The following is a 27599-nucleotide window of genomic DNA, read 5'->3' as shown; positions in this document are numbered from 1 at the left end:
TCTCATTTGCAGATTTTTCATATTTTGTTTACCTTCAATAAAGAGATATGTATAGTCTAAAGTACGATCAATCATCTCATGTGACAACTTAATTGCTAAATTTGGTCCTATTTTTTGCACTATTTGTTGGCAAATGTATAATGTACCTTACCATTGAAATTTTTGCACACAGCATTACATGAGTTTAGACTCCAAGCCAGAAATTTGGTGTCCCAACCCAGTCGCAGACAATGTCACACAGGAATTAGGTGCATCAGAGCAAAACAATTATTTATATCTCCATAATTGTAATTTTTATTGGATTTTATTACATAATTATTAGTGTGTTGAGGGAAAATATAAATTAAATAATCGTAAATTAAGTGGTTTGAAAACAGTGGACAAAATGTAGCACATCTTGGTACATCTAATTATAATCAACTCAAATGGAAAGATTGTACAATTCTTATTTGCCTACGCTTTTCCAGTGAGGTTACACCTAACACTATTTACTTTGAACGGAATATGCTGGTATTGAGAAAGAGATGGCCTTTAAGAATTGTCAATAACATAATTTGAGTCATTTAAGTACATAATTATTATCCATCTCATATGCATTTCGCTTCATTTCCACGTTTATTGCAAGATTTTCTATATATGCATTTAATTAAAATTACACTTTTAGCCTTTCAATAGGAATTTCTACGAGCATGGTTTTTTTATTGCAAGGAAGATGTATAAAAATCTTTTTCATTAAGACAGACATGTTCTTCCTATTTGAAGAGATACTTTTAAATAAATATTATTGAATAATGTCAAAAGAGACTGGAATGTGTACCAAAACAATAGTGTACGATTGTATAATAATTGCAAAATAACATTAAGATTAAAAGCCACGAACAAACATTAGGCCTGTGTGAGTGACAAAATCTGCTGGAAGATTCAAAAGTAAATCACCTCCTCTTCATTAGACTTTTGAGTAGTTTTCGAGTTGGCTGGTAGCGTAGGGTTCTTGTCTGCATTTGACCACGGCAAGGTGCTGCCTGCCACTGATGGCACGCCGGGTTGGTGCGCCTGCATCATCGCCGGACTGCTGCCCGTTCGGACGTGCGTGGGTGCATTGGAAGAATGTGAGGCTGCCTCCTTGGGGCTTGCCGAGGCAGGGCCAAAGCTGTTTGAGCTGAGCCTGTGGTAGCCCCCTGGCGAAGTTGTCGGCTGCTTTGCATCGGCCTGACTGAGCTTCATGGGCAACATCTGCTGGACTCCATCACGCCCATGAGCGGGCAAAGAGGTGCTGCTCGAACTTGAGCTGCCACCCAATTTTGCCAGTTTTAACGGCAACTGCTGTTTGACCTACACATGAATTTGTAAATAAAATTTAATTTAATGGCTAAATCAATCATTTTTAAATTATAAACAGAAAAAACTGATAATTTAATTTATGAGCTTCCATGATTTGCAAGGAAAAAGTTGAAAATAATGTTCTTTTGAAATTTAAATATTATATTTGTAACAAGATATTTCTGGGAAAACTTCAGAGCTTCTATGCGTTAAAAATATTAAAATTAACAGAAGAATTAATAAATGATAAAGAGGAAAGAAAAAAATTATTAGGGAAAGTTCTCTGATTTAATTTGTATTATTACCTGCATGCCCTGTCCAGACTTCTGCATATTGGTGGCGCTAATCAGATTCAGCGGCAAGTTGCTTTTGCTCCCATTGCTTGGTGCCTGCGACTGCGATTTCCACTTGATGTCGAATTTCCTCCTCGACTCAGCAGGGGGTGAAGGGGTTGAAGCTGCAGCTGTACTGGCGTTTGAAAGATTTGAAGCATTTCCAGGTGACTCTGGTTCTTCAGAGTTGGCTGCAATAACCATAGGCATATTGGGGCTAATAAGGATGCCTTGGCTAGTGAGCATTTCCAGCCGGCGGTGCAGAGTTTCTCTCTGTTGTATGATGTCGGTTTGTTCTGAGTTGAGTCGGTCTTGCAGTTTAGTAAGCTCTGACCGCCTCTCCTCCAGGTCCCGTTCTTCGGCCTCCTTGACCCGACTCCACGCTTCTCGCTCTTGGGTCAGTTTGTCCTGCAGATTCCGCAACTCCTCCAGTTGCTGGTTGTGTCTGTAGACAGGCTTTTTGTCCTCCTGAGTGTGCTTGAAAGCTGAAAGGCTGGCTTGCATGCTGCAGAAATAAATGTACAAGTTAGTTTCATTTGCAAGTAATTATTAACTGTTAATTGTACCTATCTATGGTGGTCATTTGATGTGAAATTATGCTCAAAAGTGTGTACAGGTAATGGGACAGTCTGACTGCAGCCATTTGCTGCTCCTGACTCAAAGGCATCAGTTGGGGCATCTCACAAACACCGTCACTTGGTAGTTGGTTTGCATTTGTCAGCCCAGGCGTGACAGGCGAGAGATGAAAATTCTTCCACAACATTCGTTCCTGTTTTTAAATTAGATTTAGATTTAAAGATTCAAATATAAAAAATTTAACTTCTTACAGTTGGGGTTTTTTGTCCTTGAGGAGCAACTTTTCCTTCCGGAATGGAGGCTGAACTTCCATCGTACTGATCTTTTTGATTTTGTTTTTTACCAAACGCCTTATTTAAAAATGCTTGCAACTGCTCTTTGTTGGCATTGTCAAATCCTCCAAATGTTTCTGCCCGTTTTGGTAGTGTGGGCGAGATGTAAGCTTCGCTCTGGTGCTCACCCACAGAGCTTACGCTGCGAGAAAGGTTGGTGCCCGACGCATACAGGGTGCTTGCCAATTGGTTAACCTCCTGCATTCAATTGGTTATTTATAATTTATTTATATGTGATTACAATTATTTTTCGTACGTGGAAAGCAGTCAACACTTCTTTCCATAAAGCATTGGTGTCTGCATCTTCTGCAACGATATGACTGTACGTCGGAGGCTCGGGCAAGTTTTCCAAACCCGAAGCGGCCAACAGTTTCAACTGCAAGGCCATCTTTTCCTCAAGAATAAGCGCTTGTTCCAAATCCTTCTGCCTCAGGACGCCTGATGAAGCATTCAATAATTTTATAGGGAACATGGTTTATGAAAAATTGTGAAAACCCCACACTGCACCCCACAATCAAAGCAACATGCTAAACTTTGCTCATCTATGGTTAAGTTTCAAAAACAATGGGACAAGAATCTATTTTTTTTTAAACATGATATATTATGCTAATGAATCATGCGCTCTGAAATTTATTGTGTAGTTTAATCACTCTCACAAATCACAAGTATCCTAAAACCAAGTCCACTTAAACCACCAAGTACAAATAATTTGGAGTTGCTAATATTATTTGCGCACAGAATTAGGTAAAAATATTTTTTTAATTGCAATATTTCACATTCACTGCTATTAGTGTTATAGTGAATTTGTTAAAACACAGTGCTACATATAAAATTTACCTTCAAATCCTATACAGATGTCTTTGGATATACATATGAAAATGGGAAATGGCCATGTAAATATTTATGGTTGCAATAAAATGTACAAGCTTTGATTATTTAAATTCATACTATTTAGTTTTTTTGCGCTCTAATTTTAAATTAAATATTGGCAAAGCAAAATAATTCAGCGATCTTAGATAAAAATTATTTTTACTTCTTTTGTTCCCAGAGTAAGCATTTTTTATTTCATTTGGAGATTCAAAGATAATGATTAAATCTAAACGATTGATGACAAGACCGCCAGGACAGTTAGCATTTTTTTACAGCATCTAATTAAATTGTATATCCAACTCACCGACAATTTGCTGGATCTGCATTTGTTTTGTGTGGAGCAGCTTTTGCTTCTCCTCATTGCTAAGTGCAGGTTTCTCCTCGTCCTCCTCCGGACACTGCTGGACAGCTAGCCGGATTGCGTTGATCCATGCCAGCTTTTCTTTGGGCTTAATCACTTTTAGCTCAAACATTTCTGGGTCGTTAGGGTTTGATGAGATCAAATAAATGCCTCGAGACTCCTGGCCTGCCTTTTCACGGACCAGTAGTTTTTGCAGAGAGACAACGCCAGCCTTGTTGTCCGGCGTGAAGAATGTGTACTTGTTGTTGTTGTCGAGCAGGAAGAACAAGACATCAGAGAGAACAATAACCAGCACGAGTTGCATCTTGTTCCTCCCTTGCATCAGCGTTGCATAACCTTCAAACCTGAATTAAAATGAAGAAATAAATTATCATCTATCTAGGGCATGAAAACAAAACTCACTTTAATTTTCTGTTTGCTGAGAGAATGTCCGATTTTTTGAATTTTTGGCTTCCTCTATAAGTTGTAAAAGATTTAGCATCAATCCTGTTGTAAATCTCCAGCTTCCTGTCTTCCTTCTCCTTTTCTGCTACTTGTGCATCAACTTCAACTAGTATTTCCTGTGAAAATACGCAGATTGCAGAAAAAAGTATTGATAAAATGATCGACGATAAACTCACTTTGACCAAGGCTAGTGCCCTAGAGAGCTTCTCTTGCTCAGGCTTATTGTCTTTGGCAGTCTTGATGAGTGGTTCAATAAGAAGAGGGTACTTGGTAAGTCTTTGTGTGACAAAAAGAACACACTCAGGGATCCCCTTCTTCTTTAACAATGGGTTGGTCTGGCAATGCTTGACAAACTCTCCGAATCGCTGATCCTGGTGCAGGCAGTCCTTGTACAAGTCAACCGCGTCTCTGCAAATCAATAACAATAATGTGTGTGCGCTGCAAGAACAGCCGTTTTTACCTATGCCTGCTGCAGAACTCGCCGTAAGCCGATTTAAGCTTTGCAGCTTCCTCGCCTGAAAACTGTTCAAGTACAATGTCGGCAATAGACTCGATGACAGGAGTGCTCGACTTTTGTCTTTCACGCAATTTGTAGAGGAAGGAAAGGTGGATTTCTGTTAAATCTTGCAGACGTGGAAACATTCTGTCGACAAGGTTGCCCAGTTGGAAATACTTTTGCAGGCCCTCCACAAACACCTTTTGCATAACTCGAAGAGTCAAACAGTGTGTTTTTTCAGTCAGGATGAACTCGTAGATGTGTTCCTGTCTCTTAATCTCCTTATCTTTGAGTTTCCTAGTCACCTGATGACGGAATAAATGTTCTTTAAGAACATAAAAAACTTTTGCTATTATTTCACCTCCTTCCCAACAGTCGGTGTCCATGAGTCAGGCTCATCTTCATGAAGTCCAAGAAATGGGTCCGTCTCTAAGTCTTGCGCAGTAATTGGGCCTACGTGAGAGAATTTTTCAGTTCAAAATACAGGCTGCTTTGTGCTTATTTAGCAAACTTACTTTCATCTAAAAACTCAAAGTGAAGAAGCTGAGCCTCATCAGAAAAACTGAAATTGAAAATTTAGAACACGGAATCATTAAACTTAAAAATCAGGAAAACTCACTTATCATGGTGTCCGTGATGATGTCTGTGAAAGTGGTCTGCTTCCTTTTCCTCATTAATAATTTGGCTGTAACAAATTGAGCTCATTGCAACATCTTAAAATAAAAATTGCAATAACTATTCAGTAAATCTAAACTTGAAGAAGCATTAAAGAAAAATAATCATTAAAACAAGGTTATAACTTGTAATTATTCATTATTAATTAATAATTAAGATATTTGTGTGAGAATATGCATTGAGAATAAGTGTTTAGAACACGTTCTTCTAATTCTGTGGAATTTTGTATCTATGTCTTAGACTGTGTATGAAATAGAAAAATTTTAAATGCAATGTTGGATATTTTTTCAGTTCTGGTGCAAAGATAAATTGTGATTATAGTAGCTGCTGTTTATAATTTTCGTACGGGAATATTAGCTTTAAATTGCACAAAAAATAACTAGCATAATAGCAAAAGCATATCTTGACAAATTGCGCTTTTTATGTTTCCTAATCAATATTTCTTAACCCCGTCTTGATGTTAATTTTAGTTTCGGAAAATAATTAATTGTATGGAGCTCAGGGAAAAATAAAATTTAAGAGTTAGCGTTTGGAAGAGATGAAAAGTCACATGAACAAACGCTGATCAAAAACAATCAACAAGGAGAGATGTAATAAAAATAATTGAAGAGAAGAAGAAAAGTAGTCTTCGGATAGAAAAACTCTGCCATTGCTTTGGTTAGTGACTTACTTAACGCCGAGTTTTGTTGCTACTCTTCTCCACTGTGAATAGCAAGTACTTCTCCTATTTATCATGTGAGCATGTTGGAAAGCAACATAATTAGAGCACCAAAGTGGAAACTTATGTAACAAACAAGAACAGTCGCGTCTATTGAAACAAAGGCCAGACCGCTTTTGAAATGCAAAAAGCATGATCTCCTTAAAGAAAAACTATTCTTTTGCTGACAAGAGCAATTTTTTTTTGTATATTTGCATATGGCGCATTCTCTGCATCAACTTTTAAGCCCACTGCCAAGTAAAATTGCAATTTAAGCTGTGTGTGGCAAAATGATGTCAGTTTAGACAATGCTGGAAATTAATTTTTATGATTTGTGTGCAGTCATAATTTGCTGGGATTACCTACAGGTTTGTTTTAAATCTACTTAAAATTAGGGGAGTTTTAGTTTTAAAGACAAATCAACGGTAAAATTGCATTAAATCATACAACATGCAAAATAAATTTTTAAATATGCTAATAAAGGTGATTCCTCTAAACCTCAAAGTGTGCTGTGTTTTTTTTTTGCAAAAATTATTTTCAAGTTTCAAGTGAGCTGTAGCATGGTCTTACTATATATTATGAAAGAATAAAAAATAAAAAAGACCAACCTGTTGGTGTTTTGTGGTGGGGTTGAGCCTACGCTTCGCTTGCCTTGCATCTTGGTGCCTGGAAGATGACTACCTAAACCGCCGGCTACCTTTGCAAGGTTGCTCTGCAGACACGCACGACAAAATAAGTTTTAAGCAACCGAGGGGTGCTCATTTAATATTATTTGCTTACTTTTGTGGTTTTGGTCTTGGTACATTCTCCAATCTGGTCCATGCATGAATTTTGGTGCACTGTCACAGCACAGCCTAAAATTTCAACATAGTTAGACATAACTGAGAAACTGAGGCTCAACACGATTTACAGCAGGGATCCCGTTAAAAAAATGCAAGCGCTTGTCGGCTGATAAGATAAAAAGTTATTGGCAATTCAATAGCTCTCTATCTGCTGAGATATCTGAAAACTATTAACTTCAAATGGCATCCTACACTCACTTTCACAATATAGTGCTGGTTTGTTGGTAAGTACTTTTGAGCACCAGTCACAGCCATGTGGTGATCCATATGAAACGGCCACCCATTGATGCACAGTTTTTTTCGACTTGTCCTATTAATATTGGTTGTGAAAAATATCAAATACTAAGTAAGTAATACCTTTTTCTTTCTGAAGAATATGCTTCCTCTTTTTCTTTGCTTCCCTTCGTGAAGTTCAAAAGTTGAAGGTCTAAAATATGTTGATGCATGAATTAATAATAAAAAATAATCAGTTGAGAATTCAGAATTTGAATGATGTAAAAAGCTTTTACTAAAAATTACTTACTTGAGTGGATATGGAAACAATTTGTTGCTCCCAATATCCATTATAATATCACCCGGCACGTCCTCCTCTGTTTCACTCTCAGTACCGCTAGGCCTTTGTACTCCTCCACTACTGATCCAAAATAAAACAAAATAGCAACTAAAACTAAAATCAAATCTTACAACTAATAGCATAAATCATGCTGCTAGTAATTTTTCAAAAATTTAAGTTGCAAGACAAAAAGAGGAGAATGACTTAAAATAAATTCTTTAAAAAAAAAAATTATAAGCCAGAACCAACAGGCTATGAAACTTACTCATGCTTATCAGTAGGATTCAGAATGGAAGCATGCAGAGGCTCAGTTTTTTCACTGAAAATAATAAAACGAAAAAATAAAAACATAGTCCACGACAATCATGCCATAATCTTGCATTGGACAAACATAACAATTATTCAGCAGCTCTTAAGGTCCACTCACTCTGCAGTAGCAGCTGCTGCATTTTCATTTGCAACATCTCTGACAGCAATTATTGATGGTGTTGAAACTGATTTCTGCAGTGGAAGTCTGGCTGGCAACAACCTCTCTGCTTCTCTTGAAGCAACAATTTTGTTGAAGTCATTCTGCTCAGATTTAAAAAATTAGAATTTGACTGGCAACAAAAGCTAGAAACTTGCGAGAAGATCCTCCTCATTAAGGGAGTGAGTGGAGGCGCCACCAAGATTCCACAGGTTGCAGTTCACAGGACTCAAGGTGCCACTGGCGCGTCGATTTTTTGCGTTTGCAGTCGGCCTGATAAGTTTGGTGCCATTGTTGTTGTTGACCAAATACATTGTGCTGTTTGTAGCCTCTACTTCCGGTTGATCTGAGAACGGGTCATCCTGGTCCGAGTCCATGCTGCTCAGACTAATACTACTGCAAATCAAATTGAAAAATTCAAATTAAAAGTTAAATACAACACTTATAGTGTGCTCAAACCTCCTTTGCCTTTCAGTTTCCATTTTCTTTTTGTTAAAGTTAACATCACTCAGTGATGTCCAGCTCCTTCTCCTTTTGGGCTCTTCTCCATTCCTCTTTGTAAAAATTTCCTCTAAATTAACTGCAACAGAGAATGATTAACTCATCACAATATTGATATGGACCAGACTACCTCTAAAGGTAGATGAAGGTAATCCTTGTGGAGTATTATGTGCACTGCCAAACTGGCTGCCCGACTCCTGCTGGGTTGGAGACGAACTGACCGATGTTGTAAAGTCGGCCTCCGCAGTTCCATCGTTCAAAGTTGGGCACGACACACTCAATCGCGAGTACTGGTTCAGCTGCAGCATCTTTGATTACAAAACAGTGTGAATTTTCCAAGTGATTGGATCAGAAAAACAAAAAAATATTACCTGCTGGTTGAAGGCCTGCGCTGATGTCTCGCGCATTTGTTGAATGCACTCATGAATTGCGTGCAGCTGGTAAATATTGTCATCTGAGAAACAAATACACTTTCAATATTTTTTTTAATAATTAATTTTCAATAGACAAACCTAGTACAGGGTATTGCATTGATGCGGGAGAGTGTGGGGTGACGCTGATGATTGGCACCAGCGGCCCTGAGGTCTGGTGAGCCATGGCTCCGTCACAGCTCGTTGAGGCGCCCGTGATTGCAAGGTAGTCAGTGATCACGTCTTCATCACTATCGTCAGCACTGTTGTGGTACTCATCTGTGAACACAGATCAACAAGTTACTTTAACATTTACAATTAGATTAGAAGTCTGATATTTCCAATAATTTCTTTTAAAATTTCAAGACCCAAATCAATCAAATATGTAGTTTCAATTACTCAAAAAATAAAAAAAATAAATAAAAAAAATGGGAATCAAACGTGAAAAGATTTGGGAGGAGTGATATGTGATTTTGAACTAACAAATTTTAAGTGGAAATCTTATTGCCACATATGCTTGAAGTTCGACAAAGAGAAATTTTGGTAAATCAATCTATCTGGAACCTAAAAAGCATTTTATACTGTTCCGTTATTTGCAAATAATTTCAAAGACAACAATAAATTGGTTGTGAGTAATTTTCAATGATAAACAGCATGATGATTATATAAAACTCTATTCAGGAGTGAGCTTGCAAAAATTTTAACGCTAAACAATTGCACTTTTAAGAATGGTAATTAATTCAAATATCGATTTTTTTTATTCACTTGAACTAAAATTCAGCCCATACGGTCTTGAAAAATTTGCTTCTATTTTATATTTTAACTACAACAAGAGCCATTTGGCCCAAACACTTAGAAAGACGTCGACGCCAAGAATCCCTCCAAACAATTGTTGCCGAGAGGCACACAACGCTCTTGTCGTGTGTCACCAGTGGCTTGAACTGGCGCAGCCCCATTAGCGCGAGGAGAACGACCCTCTTGCCATCCCCACTGGCAAATGAACAAACCGGAACAAACTCCTTGACAAGGGCGCTTCCCGAAAAGTATGCAGAGCCAGCGACTCACCTGGGCTGGACACGGGTCGGCTGCCCTGCCTGAGCACCTTCGCCCCACCGACCGCGCTCTCGCTCTTCCTACATAAAGCCAAACGCGATCGATCTGCACCCTAAATGGTGCTTATAGCTCCGCGTTTGCAGCAACCCTTACCCAGAGCACGGCGCATGCCCGCACTTGTAAATCTTTAATATCAACAAGTGCATATCGTGCGACGAGAGCGGCAGTGCATCAAGTTGGTCCAAAGATTTGCATTGCGACGGAAAACACACGCCGAGAGTGGCCTTTGCTCGGCTTGCACTCAGCTCTCCACACAATTCCTCGTTAATAATTAAAAGTGCCTGCGAGGCATTTCTGAATGACACTCTGTTTGCTCCTTTAAGCATACAGAAAGAGACAATACATGAAAAAATATGCAAAATAATTAAAAATTTTGGCAAATTTCAAAGTTTTTCATTACGTCTTAAGGAATTTTTTAATCAATGTTTCTCAAATCAATTAAAATCACTCGCAAAATCTGACAAGTGGATCACCAATCACTCCCCCGGTAATTATTTACACTTGAGAAGTGCGATTAATCTATTAGCTTATCATGCTTGATAATGTGTCCAACGACTTCTGTTTTGAAGCTCAATACGCATTAGTAGGTTTTAACTCAAATCCTTTATTTCTTGTGAATATTTCAAAGCAATCCTCCATTCAGTTAATTTGAAAGTATGACTACAACCAGAACTAATACTTAAGCAACATGAAGCAAAGCTTCAAAGTGATTAAAAAAATTATATGAATCTTTTAGCGCTTAATTTTTGGGTCACAATGATAATTAAAATAAAAAAAAGCAAAAAAGATTACAAAAGAAGCCATGAAAGAAAAAGTATAAAAAACTAAAGAAACTCCACAACATATTTAATGAATTTTGTATTTTATCAATAGTCTTAAAAATCTAAAAAATTCATAAATAAACAAAAAAATGAAAACTCACCATTAGAAAAGGGATTGTTTTGCACAGAGTTCGCGTGCGCCTCGTTGAGGGCTGATGATTTTCTGCGGCCCGCCATCGCAGGTGCTGCAGTAAGACGGGCGGGCGCGCTCTTGAGCAGGACAGTCAGCCCCTGTGCCTCGATGTCACATTATCCTGCGAGACAAAGCAGCTGGGTTGAAAAGAGTGTCAAAGGTAAAAGGTGCTGCTGGAGCCCAGCGGCTCACCAAAAAGATAGCAAAAGTGAAAGGTCTGAACGCGCCTGTATAAACTCGGTATGGTAATCTTACAAGTGAGTCATGCGCTGAATTTAAATTCTTGTCATTTCCTGCCGTTCCCAAAAAGAGCAAAAATTTTAGTGACAAGAAAAAAACACAGAACGATCCTGGGAATTCAAAGTTGACAAGTTGGACATTTAATATTGACGTCAAACGAATTCCAAAACCGTTGACTGGTATCACGATGATGATGATGAATGCCAACATTTAATTAATCTAAATATGGATTGAAAAAAACACTGTAACTCTCAAGTTTGTAATTAATTATGCTATTTCTATAAATACAGTATTATTCGATAGCTTGAAATAAGGGCAAATAAATACCAAATATCCCAAAACAATTTGAAATTGTGAAATAACAAAAAATATTAAATGCTAAAAGACTTTCTCTTTTATTTTCAAAACACTTTTTTGATAGAACTTTCTGTGGATTAAAAATTATGTACCCGTCTTATCATAATGAAAATCTATACAATACCAAAATAATGAAGAGATATTTTTAGCATTACGTGTATTTATAACATAAACTGAATATTTTGAATTATCCCTAGAGTTCTAATCTTACAATTACCCGTTTTTTACAAAATCTTGTGCAGCTCTTTATTAAATTTATAATCTAATTAAATTTCTCATTACATTTTACTTTTCCAGTACAAAGTCATTAAAAATTGTCTAGAATGAAATCGCGATAAAAAATCTTCAACAAAAAATTTGAGAAGAAATTTATAGCGCATAGAATAATTAGCTAACCAAGCAAATAAAAATGTGCTGTTAATTTTGATTGATCTGCGTGGGTGGAAAGGCACTGCAACAACGTTCATATAGATCACCTTTGTGGAGCACACATCGTCATCATCAAACAGGTGGCCTCTTAAAAAGCTTAACTCCGACCCCGATCGTTGAAACGAATTCGCACGGCCGAAATTCCCGAGAGTTCGCACGAGAGGAATAATTAAAATGAAAGAAGCCCCGTTCTCCAAAACGCACGAACGCCTCGCCCGCTGCAGTTAAGGACTCCTTATTGCAATGCTAAGAGTACCAAGGAGGTTTTTTTTGATCGCACATATGCCCAATGTTATTTTTTTGCCCCATGAACCCTCAAATTTTTTCTGCTAATCTGTTTAGGGTCATTCGCTTATCATTTTGTGAAATTTTGAGCAAAAAATTTCGGGCAGTTTTTTTTTAATCACCAAAAACAAAAATTTCCATAAGACGCAATGTAAAAATTCAAAAAATCATATTTCAAGAATAATCGGCGCTACCCCCCATTTTTCTTTGTGCAATCAACTCTACTGATAGGTAGGAATCTATAAAAAAATCTGGGTCCAAAAATTTCGGGCCGATTTGCCGCAAATAGGAGTTGTAGATGTCAATAAGCAGGCCTTAAATTCTTGCTGACATGGACTTTAATTTTTGTAAACACGATTGACCTTGCGATAGTGCAAAACAAAACGCGAGGAAGACGATTAGAATTGTCTCGGGATATGAACGCCACGGATTCGTTTCCAGAAGAAAGTCTCAGGAGCTCAAAGACCGCGACCCCTTTACCGCAGGATTATAAATAATGATGATGTATACGCACTCACATAATCTCTTAATTGTCTCTCCACGGGCCGTAGCAAAGAGTATACGTGTGTTTGTAAAGATACAATTTACAGGAACTCACGGTGAAAGAAATCGAAGGCAGGGCACGTAAGAGGCGACGATCCCGTTCTGCTCCTGCGGGAAATGTCACGGAATGTTGTTTGTTGGCCACCCAGTGCTGATTAAAATCGCAACCACAAAGAGCTGGTTGAAGGAGCAGGCTCGGTTGGATGGGCAATGGCCGCGGCCGCTGGTGTAGCAGGTGGGAGATGGGTGGGAGGCCTCGTCGGCAGCAACCTTGGATTGGGAACTGCTTTTTAGAAAGAACAAGAAAGGGGTGATTCATAAGGAGGCACGATTTGTGCCCTCCTCCCCACACTCGGTTTTGGTACCGCGGAAATTTCAAAATTACTCTTGTCTTCAGAAAGGTAAATATGTACGTGACTCGATGAGGCGCCATCTTTCACTTAAAAAAATAATGAGAATTTAAATTTTGCGGGTTATTTTATGGCCATCGAGCGCATCTTGTTTGTAAAATTGGCTCTACTAGCTTTGTTTACATCAGTCGCATGGTGCTTGGGTTTTTTTTAGTTTTGCTGGTATTCGTTGAAATTTACTGCTGCAGATACCCCAGCTGCCAAAATCGAAAAATTATCCGGATATTACCCTCTCTGGAGAGGATAATATCCGGATAAAAGTCAGTTTTGGCAACTGGGGTATGTACTTTATTACAAAAATCAACTGAATTTAAGATCAAAAATTTTAACATAGTATTTTTGGGGATTTTCATGTGATATTTATATTTTATAATTTAAAATCTGCTTTCGTTACAAAATCGTCTCACCTGATTGAAGATGTGTGTTTTAAAAATGTTGCAATTTGATTATCGCTTGCTATTTTTAAATCTTTCGCAATTCTTAGGTAACCTTGGCCGTTCTCTTCGAGGGCAAATAAAATTAAATGCACAATCACAATCAACACCGTCACCACAGTAATCGGCATAAAGGGCGTGAAGAAAAATGCAGTCATTCTACAAGTTCCTCTTCTACCTATTTTTCACCACCACCTGTCTGCCATTCAGCACAACCTTCAGCATCGCAGACTGGATATGGGGTCAGAAAGGAGGATCGGGTCTGCAAGGATTTGATTTTGCCAGCAAGAATGTTGATGCTGAAAACATTGAGCTCCCTGCTGAAGTTCCTTTTGAGACTTTAACTGTTGACGAGCGGTAAAAATGTTAGAATTATTTTCTCATTTATTTTAATTATTTTAATTGTTGAAGATTTCTGCAAGAAGCACAATACTTTGGTTTGACGTTAGCCTCACCTCTTGAAAAATGTCAGCAGTCCATTGTTTTCAACCTCAAAACGTCCTGCTCCTCGCTAACAGAGGAACAGCTTGGCAAGATAAGTGTTGCTCTTCTCAATTGCCAGCTAGTTTATGAAGGACGCCCAGAGTTTAAATGCACTGATGAGATGAGATTGCGAAGATGCACAGAAGGAATGGACCCTGAGACGTGGAACACTTACCATCTGATGAATAACAGGGCTCGATCACTCTGTGTTGCAGCAAGAACGTCTCAGTTTAACGCACTTACTGAAATGACCATCAACAAATTGATGGCCTCAACAAAAGGACATATCGATTCACTTCAAGCCTTAAAGGTTGCTTTTATATTGCTATTTAATTGTCATCAATTCGATTTTATTATCCTAATTTTAGGCTGAGCAAGAGAAACTGGGCATCACAACGGATGAAATCGTTCACAAATTAGAAGAAGAACAAAATGCTTTTTTGCAGAAGCAGTTGATGTTAAAAAAGCTGCAAATGCAAACCGAGTTGTTTGTACAAAATAGGCTCCGTGATCTGGCCTACGAAAGGTCACTGCTTGTTTCGTTGCAAAGACAACTGACTGCCACTGCAAATTTGGTCACCCAAAAATTATGTAATGCTGCATATTTAAATGAGCTTGAATATCACAAGTATTTTTATTTTTAGATGACGCCAATGATGAGATTGATAAGCGCAACACTGAGTGGAAGTTTCACCAGGACTTGCTGGCTGCTGATGTGAAAAAGTTGCACGAAAGAGTGGCAGAAATTTGGAAAGAAATTGGTGAGAAAAAAAATGTTTTAAAGACAATTTTACTTCTTTATTTTTTAGATCAAGGGACGAAAAAGATGAAAAATCAACTCGAGTCAACTATGCACCTGAACGCGGCAACGCTGCAGAGCTTGCAGGTTATCAATGCTTCTGTTATTTACTTTCAAAATTTATTTTCTACAACGCACAACGAGATTAACATGAGACTGAATACTTTTGTTGAAATTTTGGGGGGATCAGGTATGTTGAATATTTAAGTAAAATGGTAAAAAAAATTACATTTTGTTACTTCAATTTTTAGATACTTATATTACTTCACTCATTCATTTGTGCTTCCTGCTCATCTCAATGCTGCTCATAGCCTTCATTGGAGCGCCATACTGCACAAAGGTACTCCTTGTTGTGCTGACCGCAAATAATATTTTTTTGCTCACAACGAATGGCGCCGAAGCAGCAATTCCATTGCCTGCAACTACGTTTTTGATAATTTTTGGATCACTACTGCACAAAATATTCATGCTTTTGCTGAGCTTGAGACCCAAATTGCCCAGTCAACCTCAACAAAATTTGACAAAACTCCAGTGGTATTTAAAACTGAAGAATAATGCGTGGGGAAAACTAGCACCATTTATAGGTAATGAAAAATAATGACTTGTATTCCGTTTAAAAAAATTTCAGCTTTAGGTGCAGGAAAGAAAGAAACTACTGCACAAAGAGTTGATGACTCTGATGAAATGTCAAGTGAGAGCGACAGTGGCTTGGCCGAGGAGACTGATAACTTGCCAAGCGTAAGTCAAGATTATTTTATAATTCCCATTTAGCCACTAAATGAGGTCACTGTTCTATTATTAATTCCAGATTATTAATCGTGAGAGCAACTTAGTCAGACGAGGATCTGTTTATTCCAGGCGCTCAAGAAAGTATGTCTTTATAATAAATTATATCCCGACTTATTGATGTGTTCTTTTAAACTACAATTTTAGCTCAACCCCGTCACGTTCAGGAACGCCTACAAGGCCACTGTGTAGCGCAAGGTGTGTTAATGGACAGCCATGTAGAATGTTTGCAAACACTTTGCAGGGTACTTGTGCTCGACATAGTTCCTAGCACCAATTAATTTAAAGCAAGTTATTTATAAAAAAAAAAAATTAACTTTATACTGTAACTGGAATTGTTACTATTTTAATCGATACGCTTGGATTTTTATGACCTGCCATTTTAAAAATGCTTCCATGTTTCAGATTATTGTAATAAAGTAGGTTAAGCCATGTAAATTTTAGTTGGATTTCTTTCAATTAGGCTACAAAATCAAATTTTTCTTGTTCTCATATGCATAGTTTTAATTAATTTGTTAGTTTCTCTCAGTGAATTTATACAGGAAATTAAATACCATCTCTGATATACAAGGCCAACAAGTAAATGCTAACAAATCAGAACCAGCCTGGATTATTCATTTTCTCATATTTAAGGGCATGGATATTTATGCTGTTGAAGATTTCCTCTGGCTTTCTGTTTTGGCCGTAATAGTCCACAAACTCTCCATCAGGATTGACTAAGTACATTATGATAGTGTGGTCCACCTTATTGAAAAGGATTTATAAAAAAAAATTTTAAATATTTGAAAGACTTACAATGTAATCATCTTCTTGATCTCGTGGACCAGCACTTGAATATACACGGTAGGCCTTACAAACTTCGTCAATTTGCTTTCTGGTGCCCGTCAATCCTAAAAGACGGGGTGAGAACTCTGCAACATATTTTCCAACTATTGCTGGCGTGTCTCTCTCAGGATCAACAGAGATGAAAATCGGCTGAATTTTTACTTGCTTTTCCTTATCTAAAAACATAATTTATAGATATTCAGGCTCTGATAATCTTAAGGCTTTACCAATTTTGTCAACAACGGCCACCATTTTCTCAATTTCATCTGGGCAGATGTCTGGACAGTGAGTGAATCCAAAGTAAATTAGACACCAGTGGCCTAAGTAATCCTCGGAGCTGCGAATTCTGCCTTTACAATCAGACAATTTGAATTTTCCTCCAATTGAGATCTTTCCCAAAGCTCTCTTTCTCTCTCTGGCGATCGCTACAATTTATATGATTTAATTTCATAATTAAAAATACTCATGTTTGAATTCACCTACCAAGTTCTTTTTCCTTTTTTATGTAAAGCATGAATGCTAAAAGTCCTCCTCCAATTACTGCAGTGATTCCAAATGTTTTCCACGTAATGATGCCCTTTTCCGACGCCTTTTCTCGTTTTGGTGGTTCAACATTTCTCAAGGCTGAAGTTGTGTTCAGTAACTAAAAGTTATATGAAAATACTAAATTAATAAGTTCAACATATATATATGTAATATTTTTTATTGTCAATGTATTACGTAAGATTTTTTAAGAATAATTAATAATATGTATAATAAATTTGAAAGCAACTATTTATTACGTTTATAAATTTTAATGATTTTCTTTAAGGGAACACGATGAAACAATCAAATATTTCCTTATCCTCACCCTATTAAACTTAAGCTGCCTTTGGAAGAATGCGTTCTGCGGTGTGATACCGGAGAGGTGAGCGAGGTTTCTTCTGCCCGTCTGAGCAAAATACGAGTCGATTACAAACTTGCTGCAAAGGCTGAACCTCTTCATTTCAAGCCTTAGGAGTGTAAAATTCATTTAAGGAACCCACGAGGCCAATTTCTCTCATGAATTTGGGAACCGCAAAATGTTCCTTGATGTTATTTTGATTCAAGCCAGACAGAAGGGGGCGTGTCAGCTGCACAAATTCTGCAACATTGAGGGCGTGGTACATTCCATTTTCGCGTAAACAGGAGTAGTCGTATCTCGCTGTAATACTCGCGGAAAACGTCGCGTTATCTGCTGTAAACAATTCCGCAAACATCGCCCGCCGATTTAAAACCACACGCGTGCAAATTTTTAAACATTCGCGGTGAAAAACTCGAGTACAAACGTCTCCTTTGCCTACACTATCTTGGACTTCATAAAAAGAGCCACAACCAAGAAGCCGGCATAGGCATACTCATAAAAGGGCATCGCCCGCTCATCTCATCTCAAAATCATACGACGAGCGGCTTCGAGTCGGACCGCTCAATATACGGCGAATTCCTTGAACTGAAATACACCGCACGCAGCGTCTGTCTGAAACTTTTTTATACTTACATCAAGCGCAAAATAAGTAAATTGCGCTTCATCGTCAACACCAAGGATCAGTCTTAAGGTATACATTTTAAAATCGCAATATTTTACTTAATACCAATTGAGATTATTTGACATTTTAGGCACTAAAGAATCAAACGATTTTTCACGATTTTTTTATTATTCATTCAGAAAGTGTATGTAGAGTAAATGCAATACTATTAAGTATGGAGGAGAAAAAAATCTTTTATAATTTTATATTATTCAACAAAATGCATAAAATATTGTTTTTTTCTATATTCTCATAATAATAACTTTACTTTATAAAGATGTTCAATCATACAACTTTTCTATCTTATAATTTTGTTTTGGAGAGTGCTCAGCAAAACCGCCGTTTACCCTTTAATCGCGACAGATTTCCGCTACGGGGGCCCCTCGACGACATTAATTTAATGTTTTAATATAGCTCAAGCCAGCAACTTGTGATGCCAGAGGTTAAGTGCTGGTTTTAAAATAATACAAGAAACAATTTTTATAAAAAAGGCATACATATTCTGACCTCTGACCAGGAAGTCAATTGATAACGCTTTGAGCCACAGTCAATTTTAAAATTTATGAGGATTTATACTTGGCTGGCCAATTAATTGATGACAAAATTCAGTCTCAATTCCTCTTGTATGTGTCAACATTTCAGGGTTTGAAGAAACTACCACCCATTTTTTGCAAGCGGGTATGAATTTGCATGTTTTTTTTTTATTAATTATGCATCATTTTTCTTCAAAAAGATCTTTTGAAGAGCGGATTTTTGCGAGCCCTGAAAAATTTTAAGGCCTTTTATGTATTACACGTACACTACAATAAAATACAGTTCAATTTATCTAAAAAGCTGAAACTTTTGGAAACTGAAGATTACCACTGATTTGACAGTATACGTCATAGAAACAGGATTGGATAAAAAAAACATAAAATGGGTTTGTAGATTAAGTCTTTATTTAGATTTAGGTTTCAAAATTGCGTGTTAAAATATAGTTGCAAATTAAATATACTAACGATTGAATTTTTATTCCTTATAATTTAGGATTAACTCAAAATATGAAAATTACTAATTAGTTGAAACTGCAAGCCCGATATATCAAATGTTTCACCTCTTTGACCTTTTCTATCAAATTCTGAAAATTTTAATACAATATCACGTCCAAAATTTGATTAACAAAGAAACATATTAATAAATTATTTGAAATTACTAAGACTTTAAATAAAATTAATTGGCTATGCTTCCTTTTCGTTTCTATTTACTTCTATATTAGACAAAATTCTTTTTTTTAGAGCTAGGTCCAAAAAATAGTTTTTAAACGTTATCGCAGGTCAATGTTTAAGCGTGAAGCATCAATGCTGCAGTGGTATTTTTATAGCGCGGCGCTCATTCGTATTAAATTACGTCTTTGAAAGTTCTCACATGAAAGTCAGACCATCTCATAATTTTTTTTCTTCAGATACACTATTATGTATCTAGATAAATGACTTTGTGCCCTCGTGACGACCATTAACAGACCACGTGTTTGATTGCATAAGTGCCTCTGTCTGCAGACCCGACCGACCGGACGACGATGGCGTTCGACGAGCTGCTGGTGCACCTGGGCGAGTTTGGCCGCTATCAAAAGCGGATCTACCTGCTGCTGTGCTTGCCGGCGATTTCATGTGCCCTCCACAAGCTGGCCTGGGTCTTCCTGGCCGCCAAGGCGCCGCACAGGTGCCTCATGCCCTTTGAACATGAGCGCAATGCCACCTGGAACGACATCAGCCCTCTATGGAACATGAGCTATCCGTTGGACTCGTTGACCCACACCTGGTCGCAGTGCCGACGTTTGGATGCAAATTTCACCGATGATTATTTTGAGGGAAACGTCCCAGCCACAAAGGAAGCGCCGTGCACACAATGGGTTTTTGACCACACAAAATATTTATCTAGCGCCGTTTTTGAAGTAAGTCAAACTTTTAGTTCCACTATATTATTTGCAAACGTTGTAACTTGTTTGTTAAACATAAACTATTTTTTTTTTCATTATTAATATTATTTAAAAATTAAAAATTATGCGGAGATTTAGGTAATTTAAATATTTGTTTAGCCTTCTGGTTGCAAAATAAATTGAAGTTAAAATTTTTATTAAAAAAAAAAAATGCTGATTACATACTTTTGGTTCCAGTGGAGTCTAGTTTGTGACAAGGCATGGGTTCGGTCAGCCGCAGACACAGTTTTCATGTTTGGCGTAATGATGGGCTCTATTGTTTTTGGCTACTTGTCTGACAGGTACAGTTCTGTTAACTTCCTATATTAAACCATTTAATTTAAAATTATGCAGATTCGGCCGAAGACCAATTTTCTTTACCTCCTTGGTTTTACAAGTGACGGGAGGCATTCTGGCAGGTTTGGCTCCAGAATATTTCAGCTTCGTGTTTGCCCGAATGTTAATTGGAGCAACAACGTCGGGTGTTTTCCTGGTCGCATATGTTATTGGTACAATAATCTGAAGTGTTTCTGCCTATCTTTGTAATATTGTATTAAAATAATTTATAGGCATGGAAATGGTTGGCCCTTCCAAACGATTTTACGCTGGTGTCGTTGTTCAATACTTTTTCACCTTGGGCTACATGTTGACCGCCCTCTTGGCTTACCTCATTACTGATTGGAGGCAACTCCAAATTGCTCTTTCCCTCCCTGGACTGCTCTTTCTGTTGTATTGGTGGTAACGATCAAATTATGTTATTTAATACTTGTGTCTATCCAGAAATTCAAGGTTCGTTCCTGAGTCGGCCCGGTGGCTTTTAACCAACAACCGAGAGGCTGAGGCAAGACAGGTGCTCAAGAATGCAGCAAAGGAGAACAACGTTGACTTGCCGGACGAAATGCTTGATAAATTCCTGAAGGAGGACACAAAGAAAGATGGGGATGAAACAACCGGAAAGAAGGGTTCATTGCTCGATTTGATGCGTTTTCCAAATCTGAGACGCAAAACCTTCATTATTTTATTTTTGTGGTAATATTAGTGCTTGTTTTTTTAAATTTGTATAAAATTCAGCCAAATTGGATTTAGGTTTGTCAACAGTGGCTCTTATTATGGTCTCTCGTGGAATACATCTAATTTGGGAGGCAACGATTTTCTTAACTTTTTTATATCCGGTGCTGTTGAAGTTCCGGCATATACATTCCTCTTGTTTGCACTCAACAAATATGGTCGCAAACTTACTCTGTGTGGCTCAATGTTAGTCGGGGGTGCAGCCCTCTTGCTCTGCGTCGTTGTTCCTGAAAGTAAGGATTTTTTTTTAAATTTGCCGAATGAAAATAAAATGTTCTCTTTGCTAGGCATGTCTTGGTTGTTGATTTCTCTTGCTATGTTTGGAAAGATGGCCATCACCGCTTCTTATGGAGCTGTCTACATTTTCTCTGCTGAGCAGTTCCCAACTGTGATTCGTAATGCTGGAATTGGAATCAGTTCAACCGCAGCTCGTGTTGGTGGAATGTTGGCACCGTTCGTTAACCAACTGGTAATTTTACTCTAATTACAATTTTCTGTTTCAATACATAACAAATTATCCTCAGGCTGATTACTGGAGGCCAGCCCCACTCATTTTAATTGGAGCTCTAGCATTTTCCGCTGGAATAATGTCTCTTCTTTTGCCAGAGACTTTGAACAAAAAGCTTCCAGAAACCATTGAAGATGGCGAGCTTTTTGGAAAAAAGTATGTCGCATATATAATTGGATGTTTTGATAATAATTTTAATTTTCAAAGGGAGGAAAAAGAGGAAACTAATAACGATGCTGAACTTCAAAATTGATGCTAGTCTACAACCTCAAAATGATGCCAACGACAAAAGCAGACGTCTTCTGCAACATTGACCTCACCATCTCTGCATGATTGCAAAGCCAAATATAAATCTCTAGCCTGGAATGCCTGGATTGGTAACTGCACGTGAGTCACTTGCACCGTTTTGTCCTTTTGGACCATTTCTATTTGCACTTCGTCTTTTTTACGCGCTTCTCTACTCATATATACCAAATTTTGAATCTCGTACTTTTTTTACTTTCAAAGTCAGTTATGTAATGACTGGAAAACTGTGTATGATCCTTGATCAACTCTGAATAAATATTGCCATTTTTATTTAAAAATTACAATTGAATCAAGGGAATTTGATTCACACGTCGAACATTTTAGCCACGATTTAGATGAAGGCAATGGACATGACGTCTCTGTGCGCCCGGTTGCATAGCCTTGCAAATCGCAGGCGCGCATGTGTTGTGAAGAATTTCAGAGTAGAAGTTCGTCACCAAAAGAAAAATTATATTATTTTTTGATGCGTCTTTATTTTGCACAGCTAACAATGATAGAGTAAAAGAAAAATTACAGTACCTTTGAGATAGCTAAAATTTGAGATGAAGAACAATTTTTAATGAAAAGTTAAAAAGACAGAGGAAACGCATTAGCATATTTTTTTTTTCAAGTAGAGTGGAAACAGTAAGAAACACGTCCGTGAGGTAGAAACTAAAGTTCTAATCAAGTGGCGCGTGTGCTTTTAATAACAGACTACATCATTGATTTAAGTTTTTGAGAGCCAATTTCTAGTTTGCACATTAAGTTGGAAATTATTTTTCTTGTTGAAAGAAAATAAATTAAAACTCCGCAGTGAGTCATATTATCCATATTATTCAAGCTCTTTAAAATATGTGGGCAAAAATGCCTCTTCTTGGCAAATATAAACTATAAAATTGCAAAAAGTAATTCTAGTAATTAGAAACTTTTTAATTGGAAAATTTAATTAGTTCAGAAATTTGAACGTAAATCAGATGAGATCTTTGTGATTAAAGTTAACACCTATTTCACACTGATTACGACAATAATGTGCAAATTCACTAAAGTTTGTCATGCGCTCTCTAAATGTATAGACGTGAACATAGTTTTTGCATGTTTATTTTTAATTGCATATTTTTTAAATTCAGTTTTAATAGCATTTTTAAATAGCCGATTAAGCGCTGCAGTTCATGAGCTTGTTTGCTTCCAAATACAATATCTTTGCAAATGATACTTTCCAACTGTCAATAATTTTACTTGCACTTGAAAAATGCAATAATTATCATATTTGATTTGCTCTGAAAATAATTTATACTTTTAGCAAAGCAACCTTAACATATTCAGCAGTTCTATGTATATATACCACCATTACGTGCTTATGATGATTATGCATCTTCTGCTCTCTCAGTATATATACATAACAATGATATCCTAACGTTAATATAATATAGAGCACTACTTTGAGATAAATTCAGCTCCTAAGATGTGATTTTCCATCCACCTCTCCATCAACTTATCAAAATATCAATCTCGCGTGTTTTAAATTTTTTTTGTCTCTTTTAAAATTTACTGCAAACAAATTCTGCGTTTTTCTGTTAACGAATTCAATCGCGCACATTTTCTTACTTGTATTTAATCAAATAGAGTGCATTTTTCTCATTAATTTTTTGTAAATTAGCTTGTTTGTTTGTACCAGCTTTTCGCCTTTCTTTTTCTTCAGTCTGCACTGCACGAAAATAAAGAAAGAAAACGTATCAAATTAAAGAATACGAGCGCTCGTATTTACTCTCGCAATTTGTGCCACTCTGCGATTTGTCGGCGCGGAGCGTTGCAAACCTCGTTCCAGTGGTGCAGTGCAGTTCCGGTGCTCTTAGTACTGCCCAGTTCCAGGCGACCAATGACCTGTTTAAGAAGAAAAATATTATTCCCTCTCAATTTATTCCCTATACTTATGATGAAATAATATAAATAAATTTTTGCTCTCAAATACGTACCTCATTTTTCGTTACTCTATCCCAGTCGAGCAGCATGAAATCGAGACTAACGCTGTCAAGTCCCTCGGCGCCTTGAGGGATGTCGAAAACAAAGCTCTCATTGAAGACTGGGTTCAGAGTCCGTTTTTTGACGTGGGTTTTCTTCTTAGCGATGCGTTGGTTGTTAAAAAGCAAATAAATTTTCACGTACGGATCTAAGTGAAAATAATTTAATGAATTAGAATAAATGTAAATTTGATTCAAGGAATTGTTACTCCTGTTAAATTCATTATTAACAGTAAGAACAATTGAGTAAATAACCAATTATTCCATTTTGTCCGTTAATTACCTGCCAGTCCAGTGACATCCATCTTTGGCAAGTTTCGGGCTTTGAGGACGACAACGGTCAGTCGGCTGGCGGCCGGCTGCCAGCAAAGAGAAACGAGCAGCTCTCCTCGTCCTTGAGAGCGAATCTGGAAAAAAAGTTGATTTTAAATTTGCACTAGATTTGGCTCTTGATTCTAACCTTTAAGCTCCTGGGTTGTATATTTCTGGTAAGGGACATCTGCTGACTCTCGGCTATCAGCAAATCTTCTTGGCCAAGTGGACAAAACAGTTCGCCGATGATGTCGTCCCGAGAGTACCGATCAAAGCTCAAAATCACGAAATGAAGCGTAATGGACTGAAACGTTGATTTTATGAATAGAACATAGTGGTCCCTTATTTCGATCAAGGATCAAACCTGCAATTGATTGAAACTAATGCCGTAGAAAGTGAAATCCTCATCGTAGACCGGGTTGTTGGTTTTGCGCAGCACGCGAGTCTTCACTTTGTGCTGCTTGTCAGGCAAAAGTTGCAGTTTTACGTAAGGGTCGCAACTGCCTATGTTAGGGTCGCGGGCCGGCAGATCTTGACATTTTACCACGGTCACGACCAACGCGTTTTTGTCGGACTTGTACCTGAAAGTTTATAAGTAAATAAATCTAGTTTTAAATTTATAATTGATTTGAAATTTATTATTTAATTTTTAATCGCAATTTCCTTATTTAATTAATTAATAATTTCACTACCGTATTAATTTAAATAACGTATATTGTTGCTTTAAAGTAGGAAAAAATTCCAATTTTAGAAAAAGAGCATGAAGATGGTGTTTATTTTCTTACTTAAAGAAATTAATAAAATCCATTACATTTTTTCAGCAGAATATTAATCATTTGCACGCTGATTGGCAATAGTTGGCAAATAATATTGAAATTGAAAATTTTAAGCCTCCCCACATGGAACATGAAAGCCATAAGTCTGTATTCAACGATGCGCCACACCAATTTCTGTGTTCTCCACATTATATTGATTGAATTTTTAGCTTTCTATATTTTTGCCCTCGCTTTTGTTTTGGAATAAACAAAAGTTCTCATTATGCGACTAATCAATACCTGAGTTTGAAAACAAGGGTCCCCAGCTTGGTGTTGTCCACGCCACCGCTGTCGTTGCGGACAAGGTCTGTGTTGCCGTTCACCAACTTTTCGGATGGTGCCGCTTCCGTCGAGGCCAGAATCTCGCGCTCAACTTCAACCATGCAGTTGGCCAGTAGTTTCTGCTTTTCCGAATCGTCCTTCTTAGCGTGCTGCGTGTCCACAAGCAGGGTTTTGTCCGATGCTACTGGACTTGTTCTTTTATTGAAAAATTAATAAAAATTAATAAACCCTTGTTTAAAACGTGGTTGAATAAATTCTATGGGAATTGTTACGTAAAAATATCTAACAATTTAATTAATATTATTATCCTAGCTGTTCAAATATTTCCCATCAATTTTAAGTAAAACCAAACCAGATTTTTTTAATATCATTTTTTGCATTGTAATAAAAAAGTACCTGCTGTGCCACCCCTTATTTCCGTTTCCATTCTCGAGCTCTGTTGGTGAAGATCTAGTGTCGCCGTTGCACATCCCCGGCGGTGCCTTATGGTCCGTCGGACTGGGGCTCTTTTTCAGATAATGAGTGGTGGGGCCGGAGCCAGGACTCTTGACCGCCGTCGGCTTGCGAAGGGTCACCGGCTTCTCGGTCCTTTTTGAGTACATCTTGGCGGTGTAAGGACTTCGGCGGCGGTAGCAGAAGCAAGTGGCCGCCGCCATGGCTACCAGGAAAAGGGTGGCCCCTAAGCAGATGCCCACTAGGGTGGGCGTCGTAACTGCAAAGGAAAAATAGAGAGCAAAAATTAATTTCTGCAGCTTTTGAAATTTAAAAATATTTTTAAGTCTTTCAATTTAGCTATTAGCTTATTTTATCATTTTTATTCCAATTGTTCTCAAATAATCAATAAGTCTTTCAGAGAGAGATAAAACAATTGTGTTGGTAGGGATAATTTTTTTAACAAAAATAATAAGGAATTTTGCATTGAAATTAACATATTCCATGATAGTTTTAAGCGCCACGAATTAGATTTTAATTTTCATCACTATTTTCCTTGCTTAATGATGAATTTTAAACTTCCATTTCAACTTTTACTATTTACTATTACATTTTACTAGTTTTCTGACATATGGTGCAATATGAAGAAGAAGGCAACAGAATCCTTTTAAAGAAAAGAAACGCGCGACGGTCTAATATTATTAGAAAGCCGATATTGCTGAAATTTGTGTTTTTCAAGTGAGGCGCGAGAAGGCAATTAAAAAGCGCTGCGGTGGTCGATTTTTTCCCATTAACCGTGTAAATAGAGAGCAAGCGTCCTCTTCTTTCAGTTGCTCTTACCCTCTTCTTTTTATGTCTTTGCGTATATACAGATCGCGAAAACGAAAAGTAGAGAAACACGTACCGTTGGCAAAAGAGGAAAAAAATAAAAACACCTCTCTTCGCTCAATAACCGAGGGCAAAAAAACATAAGTCCGCGCCTCAAAAAGAATATACATATAAGAAAAGAAGGTATCCTTCGCCGAGAAGTTTCCGCCCGCGATTATGCAAATTTTAGGGTTGACGTAAAAGTTAAGAAATCCAAAACACTTCTAGATTCCGACGAAAGAGAGTTTAATCTAGAAAAGTTTTGCAATAAACTGAGTCGGGCCGAATTGTCGATCGGCCATCCATCTTTTTTCGCAACCCTTATCGCCCACACACTCACGCTCGCACACATTGCGAAACGCACCCCCGTCCCTACTTGGTGTCGCGAATGAAATGCGTTTTTTTCGACGGCTGCGTTTGCTTTCTGCAAATCCACTTACCAGTGGTGCTGAGGACATTTTCGGCGGCCTCATCGCGCAGGGAGTCGCTGACCATAGTTGATTTCGGCCAGGGGCTGCGGGTCGGCCCAAAACTCTGACGCGTAGAAGAGGCTGCTCGAGTGCGTGCGTTCCTTCCTCCGTCTAACACCTACGACCACTCGCAACCTTCATTTTCCACTCGGCGCCGGGTCGATATTTATCCGGCGCCCGACTCGGCACGACCGACCCCGATTTCCCAACGCAAGGGAATTTTCCGCTTTTCATTCATTCATCTCCGCAAAGCGCGCCCACGCTCCCCAATGATATATGAGCCGACTTTACCTGAATCATATTAATTAAACGTCATTAATCGCACTGAAGCATTAAAAGTTCGGCCTATATGTCAGCAAAATTGATTGAGATTTTTTTTTTATAAATGCATTTTACAGAGCATATTTGTATTTTAGTGTATTTTAGGATGTTCTTTTCATATTTTTTAATTTCGGGAGTTAAATTTCAAATGGTAAGTTTTTATCAGGTTTTTATTGAAATTCTTAGTTGT

The 27599-nt window shown here is 37.6% G+C and overlaps 5 protein-coding genes across 16 annotated transcripts; 2 read left to right on the top strand and 3 right to left on the bottom strand.

Annotated features, from left to right (window-relative positions):
* Positions 1–273: 273 nt before the first annotated feature.
* Positions 274–13064, bottom strand: LOC132203161 (rho guanine nucleotide exchange factor 18-like). Of its 8 annotated transcripts, none has more exons than XM_059630703.1 (27): positions 12852–13064; positions 10911–11063; positions 8978–9154; positions 8837–8919; positions 8596–8773; positions 8424–8544; positions 8123–8360; positions 7926–8068; positions 7764–7817; positions 7469–7579; positions 7303–7372; positions 7144–7255; positions 6884–6957; positions 6712–6815; positions 5351–5416; positions 5247–5293; positions 5093–5184; positions 4696–5036; positions 4412–4643; positions 4194–4351; positions 3735–4135; positions 3398–3418; positions 2817–2998; positions 2480–2758; positions 2219–2421; positions 1626–2157; positions 274–1332 (listed from the first exon to the last, which is right to left on the bottom strand). In XM_059630703.1, the coding sequence occupies exons 2-27, from the start codon at positions 10984–10986 to the stop codon at positions 922–924; spliced, it is 4506 nt and encodes a 1501-aa protein (XP_059486686.1). In that variant the 5' UTR covers positions 10987–11063; positions 12852–13064; the 3' UTR covers positions 274–921. The 8 variants fall into 8 exon arrangements, with proteins under 8 accessions (XP_059486686.1, XP_059486688.1, XP_059486687.1 ...); XM_059630705.1 differs by having other exon boundaries at positions 7469–7576; XM_059630704.1 differs by lacking the exon at positions 12852–13064 and adding an exon at positions 12016–12171.
* A 189-nt stretch (positions 13065–13253) lies between these two features.
* Positions 13254–16146, top strand: LOC132203164 (protein brambleberry-like). 5 transcript variants are annotated; one of them, XM_059630716.1, is made up of 10 exons: positions 13254–13368; positions 13691–13997; positions 14052–14433; positions 14492–14714; positions 14768–14884; positions 14933–15112; positions 15174–15506; positions 15551–15660; positions 15731–15792; positions 15856–16146. In XM_059630716.1, the coding sequence occupies exons 2-10, from the start codon at positions 13789–13791 to the stop codon at positions 15977–15979; spliced, it is 1740 nt and encodes a 579-aa protein (XP_059486699.1). In that variant the 5' UTR covers positions 13254–13368; positions 13691–13788; the 3' UTR covers positions 15980–16146. The 5 variants fall into 5 exon arrangements, with proteins under 5 accessions (XP_059486699.1, XP_059486697.1, XP_059486701.1 ...); XM_059630714.1 differs by having other exon boundaries at positions 13356–13485; XM_059630718.1 differs by lacking the exon at positions 13254–13368 and adding an exon at positions 13376–13625 and having other exon boundaries at positions 15557–15660.
* Positions 16147–16180: 34 nt separating this feature from the next.
* LOC132203172 (protein SCO1 homolog, mitochondrial) lies at positions 16181–17647 on the bottom strand. Its single transcript, XM_059630728.1, has 5 exons — positions 17384–17647; positions 17017–17176; positions 16761–16958; positions 16504–16709; positions 16181–16452 (listed from the first exon to the last, which is right to left on the bottom strand). The coding sequence occupies exons 1-5, from the start codon at positions 17543–17545 to the stop codon at positions 16303–16305; spliced, it is 876 nt and encodes a 291-aa protein (XP_059486711.1). The 5' UTR covers positions 17546–17647; the 3' UTR covers positions 16181–16302.
* A 19-nt stretch (positions 17648–17666) lies between these two features.
* Positions 17667–22202, top strand: LOC132203165 (organic cation transporter protein). The gene is made up of 10 exons (XM_059630719.1): positions 17667–18107; positions 19613–20007; positions 20230–20333; positions 20386–20540; positions 20601–20769; positions 20821–21060; positions 21118–21332; positions 21387–21568; positions 21624–21763; positions 21815–22202. The coding sequence occupies exons 2-10, from the start codon at positions 19633–19635 to the stop codon at positions 21858–21860; spliced, it is 1626 nt and encodes a 541-aa protein (XP_059486702.1). The 5' UTR covers positions 17667–18107; positions 19613–19632; the 3' UTR covers positions 21861–22202.
* A 126-nt stretch (positions 22203–22328) lies between these two features.
* Positions 22329–27233, bottom strand: LOC132203167 (synaptotagmin-11). The gene is made up of 8 exons (XM_059630722.1): positions 27059–27233; positions 25716–26031; positions 25278–25514; positions 24587–24803; positions 24371–24526; positions 24194–24317; positions 23866–24059; positions 22329–23773 (listed from the first exon to the last, which is right to left on the bottom strand). The coding sequence occupies exons 1-8, from the start codon at positions 27111–27113 to the stop codon at positions 23654–23656; spliced, it is 1419 nt and encodes a 472-aa protein (XP_059486705.1). The 5' UTR covers positions 27114–27233; the 3' UTR covers positions 22329–23653.
* Between the last annotated feature and the right edge of the window lie 366 nt (positions 27234–27599).

This window comes from Neocloeon triangulifer, unplaced genomic scaffold (assembly GCF_031216515.1).
Source record: "Neocloeon triangulifer isolate White Clay Creek 2 clone unplaced genomic scaffold, ASM3121651v1 ptg000017l, whole genome shotgun sequence".
Lineage (NCBI taxonomy): Eukaryota > Metazoa > Arthropoda > Insecta > Ephemeroptera > Baetidae > Neocloeon > Neocloeon triangulifer.
The sequence above is the reverse complement of the archived record's forward strand: the minus strand, read 5'-3'. Positions and strand labels throughout refer to the sequence as shown.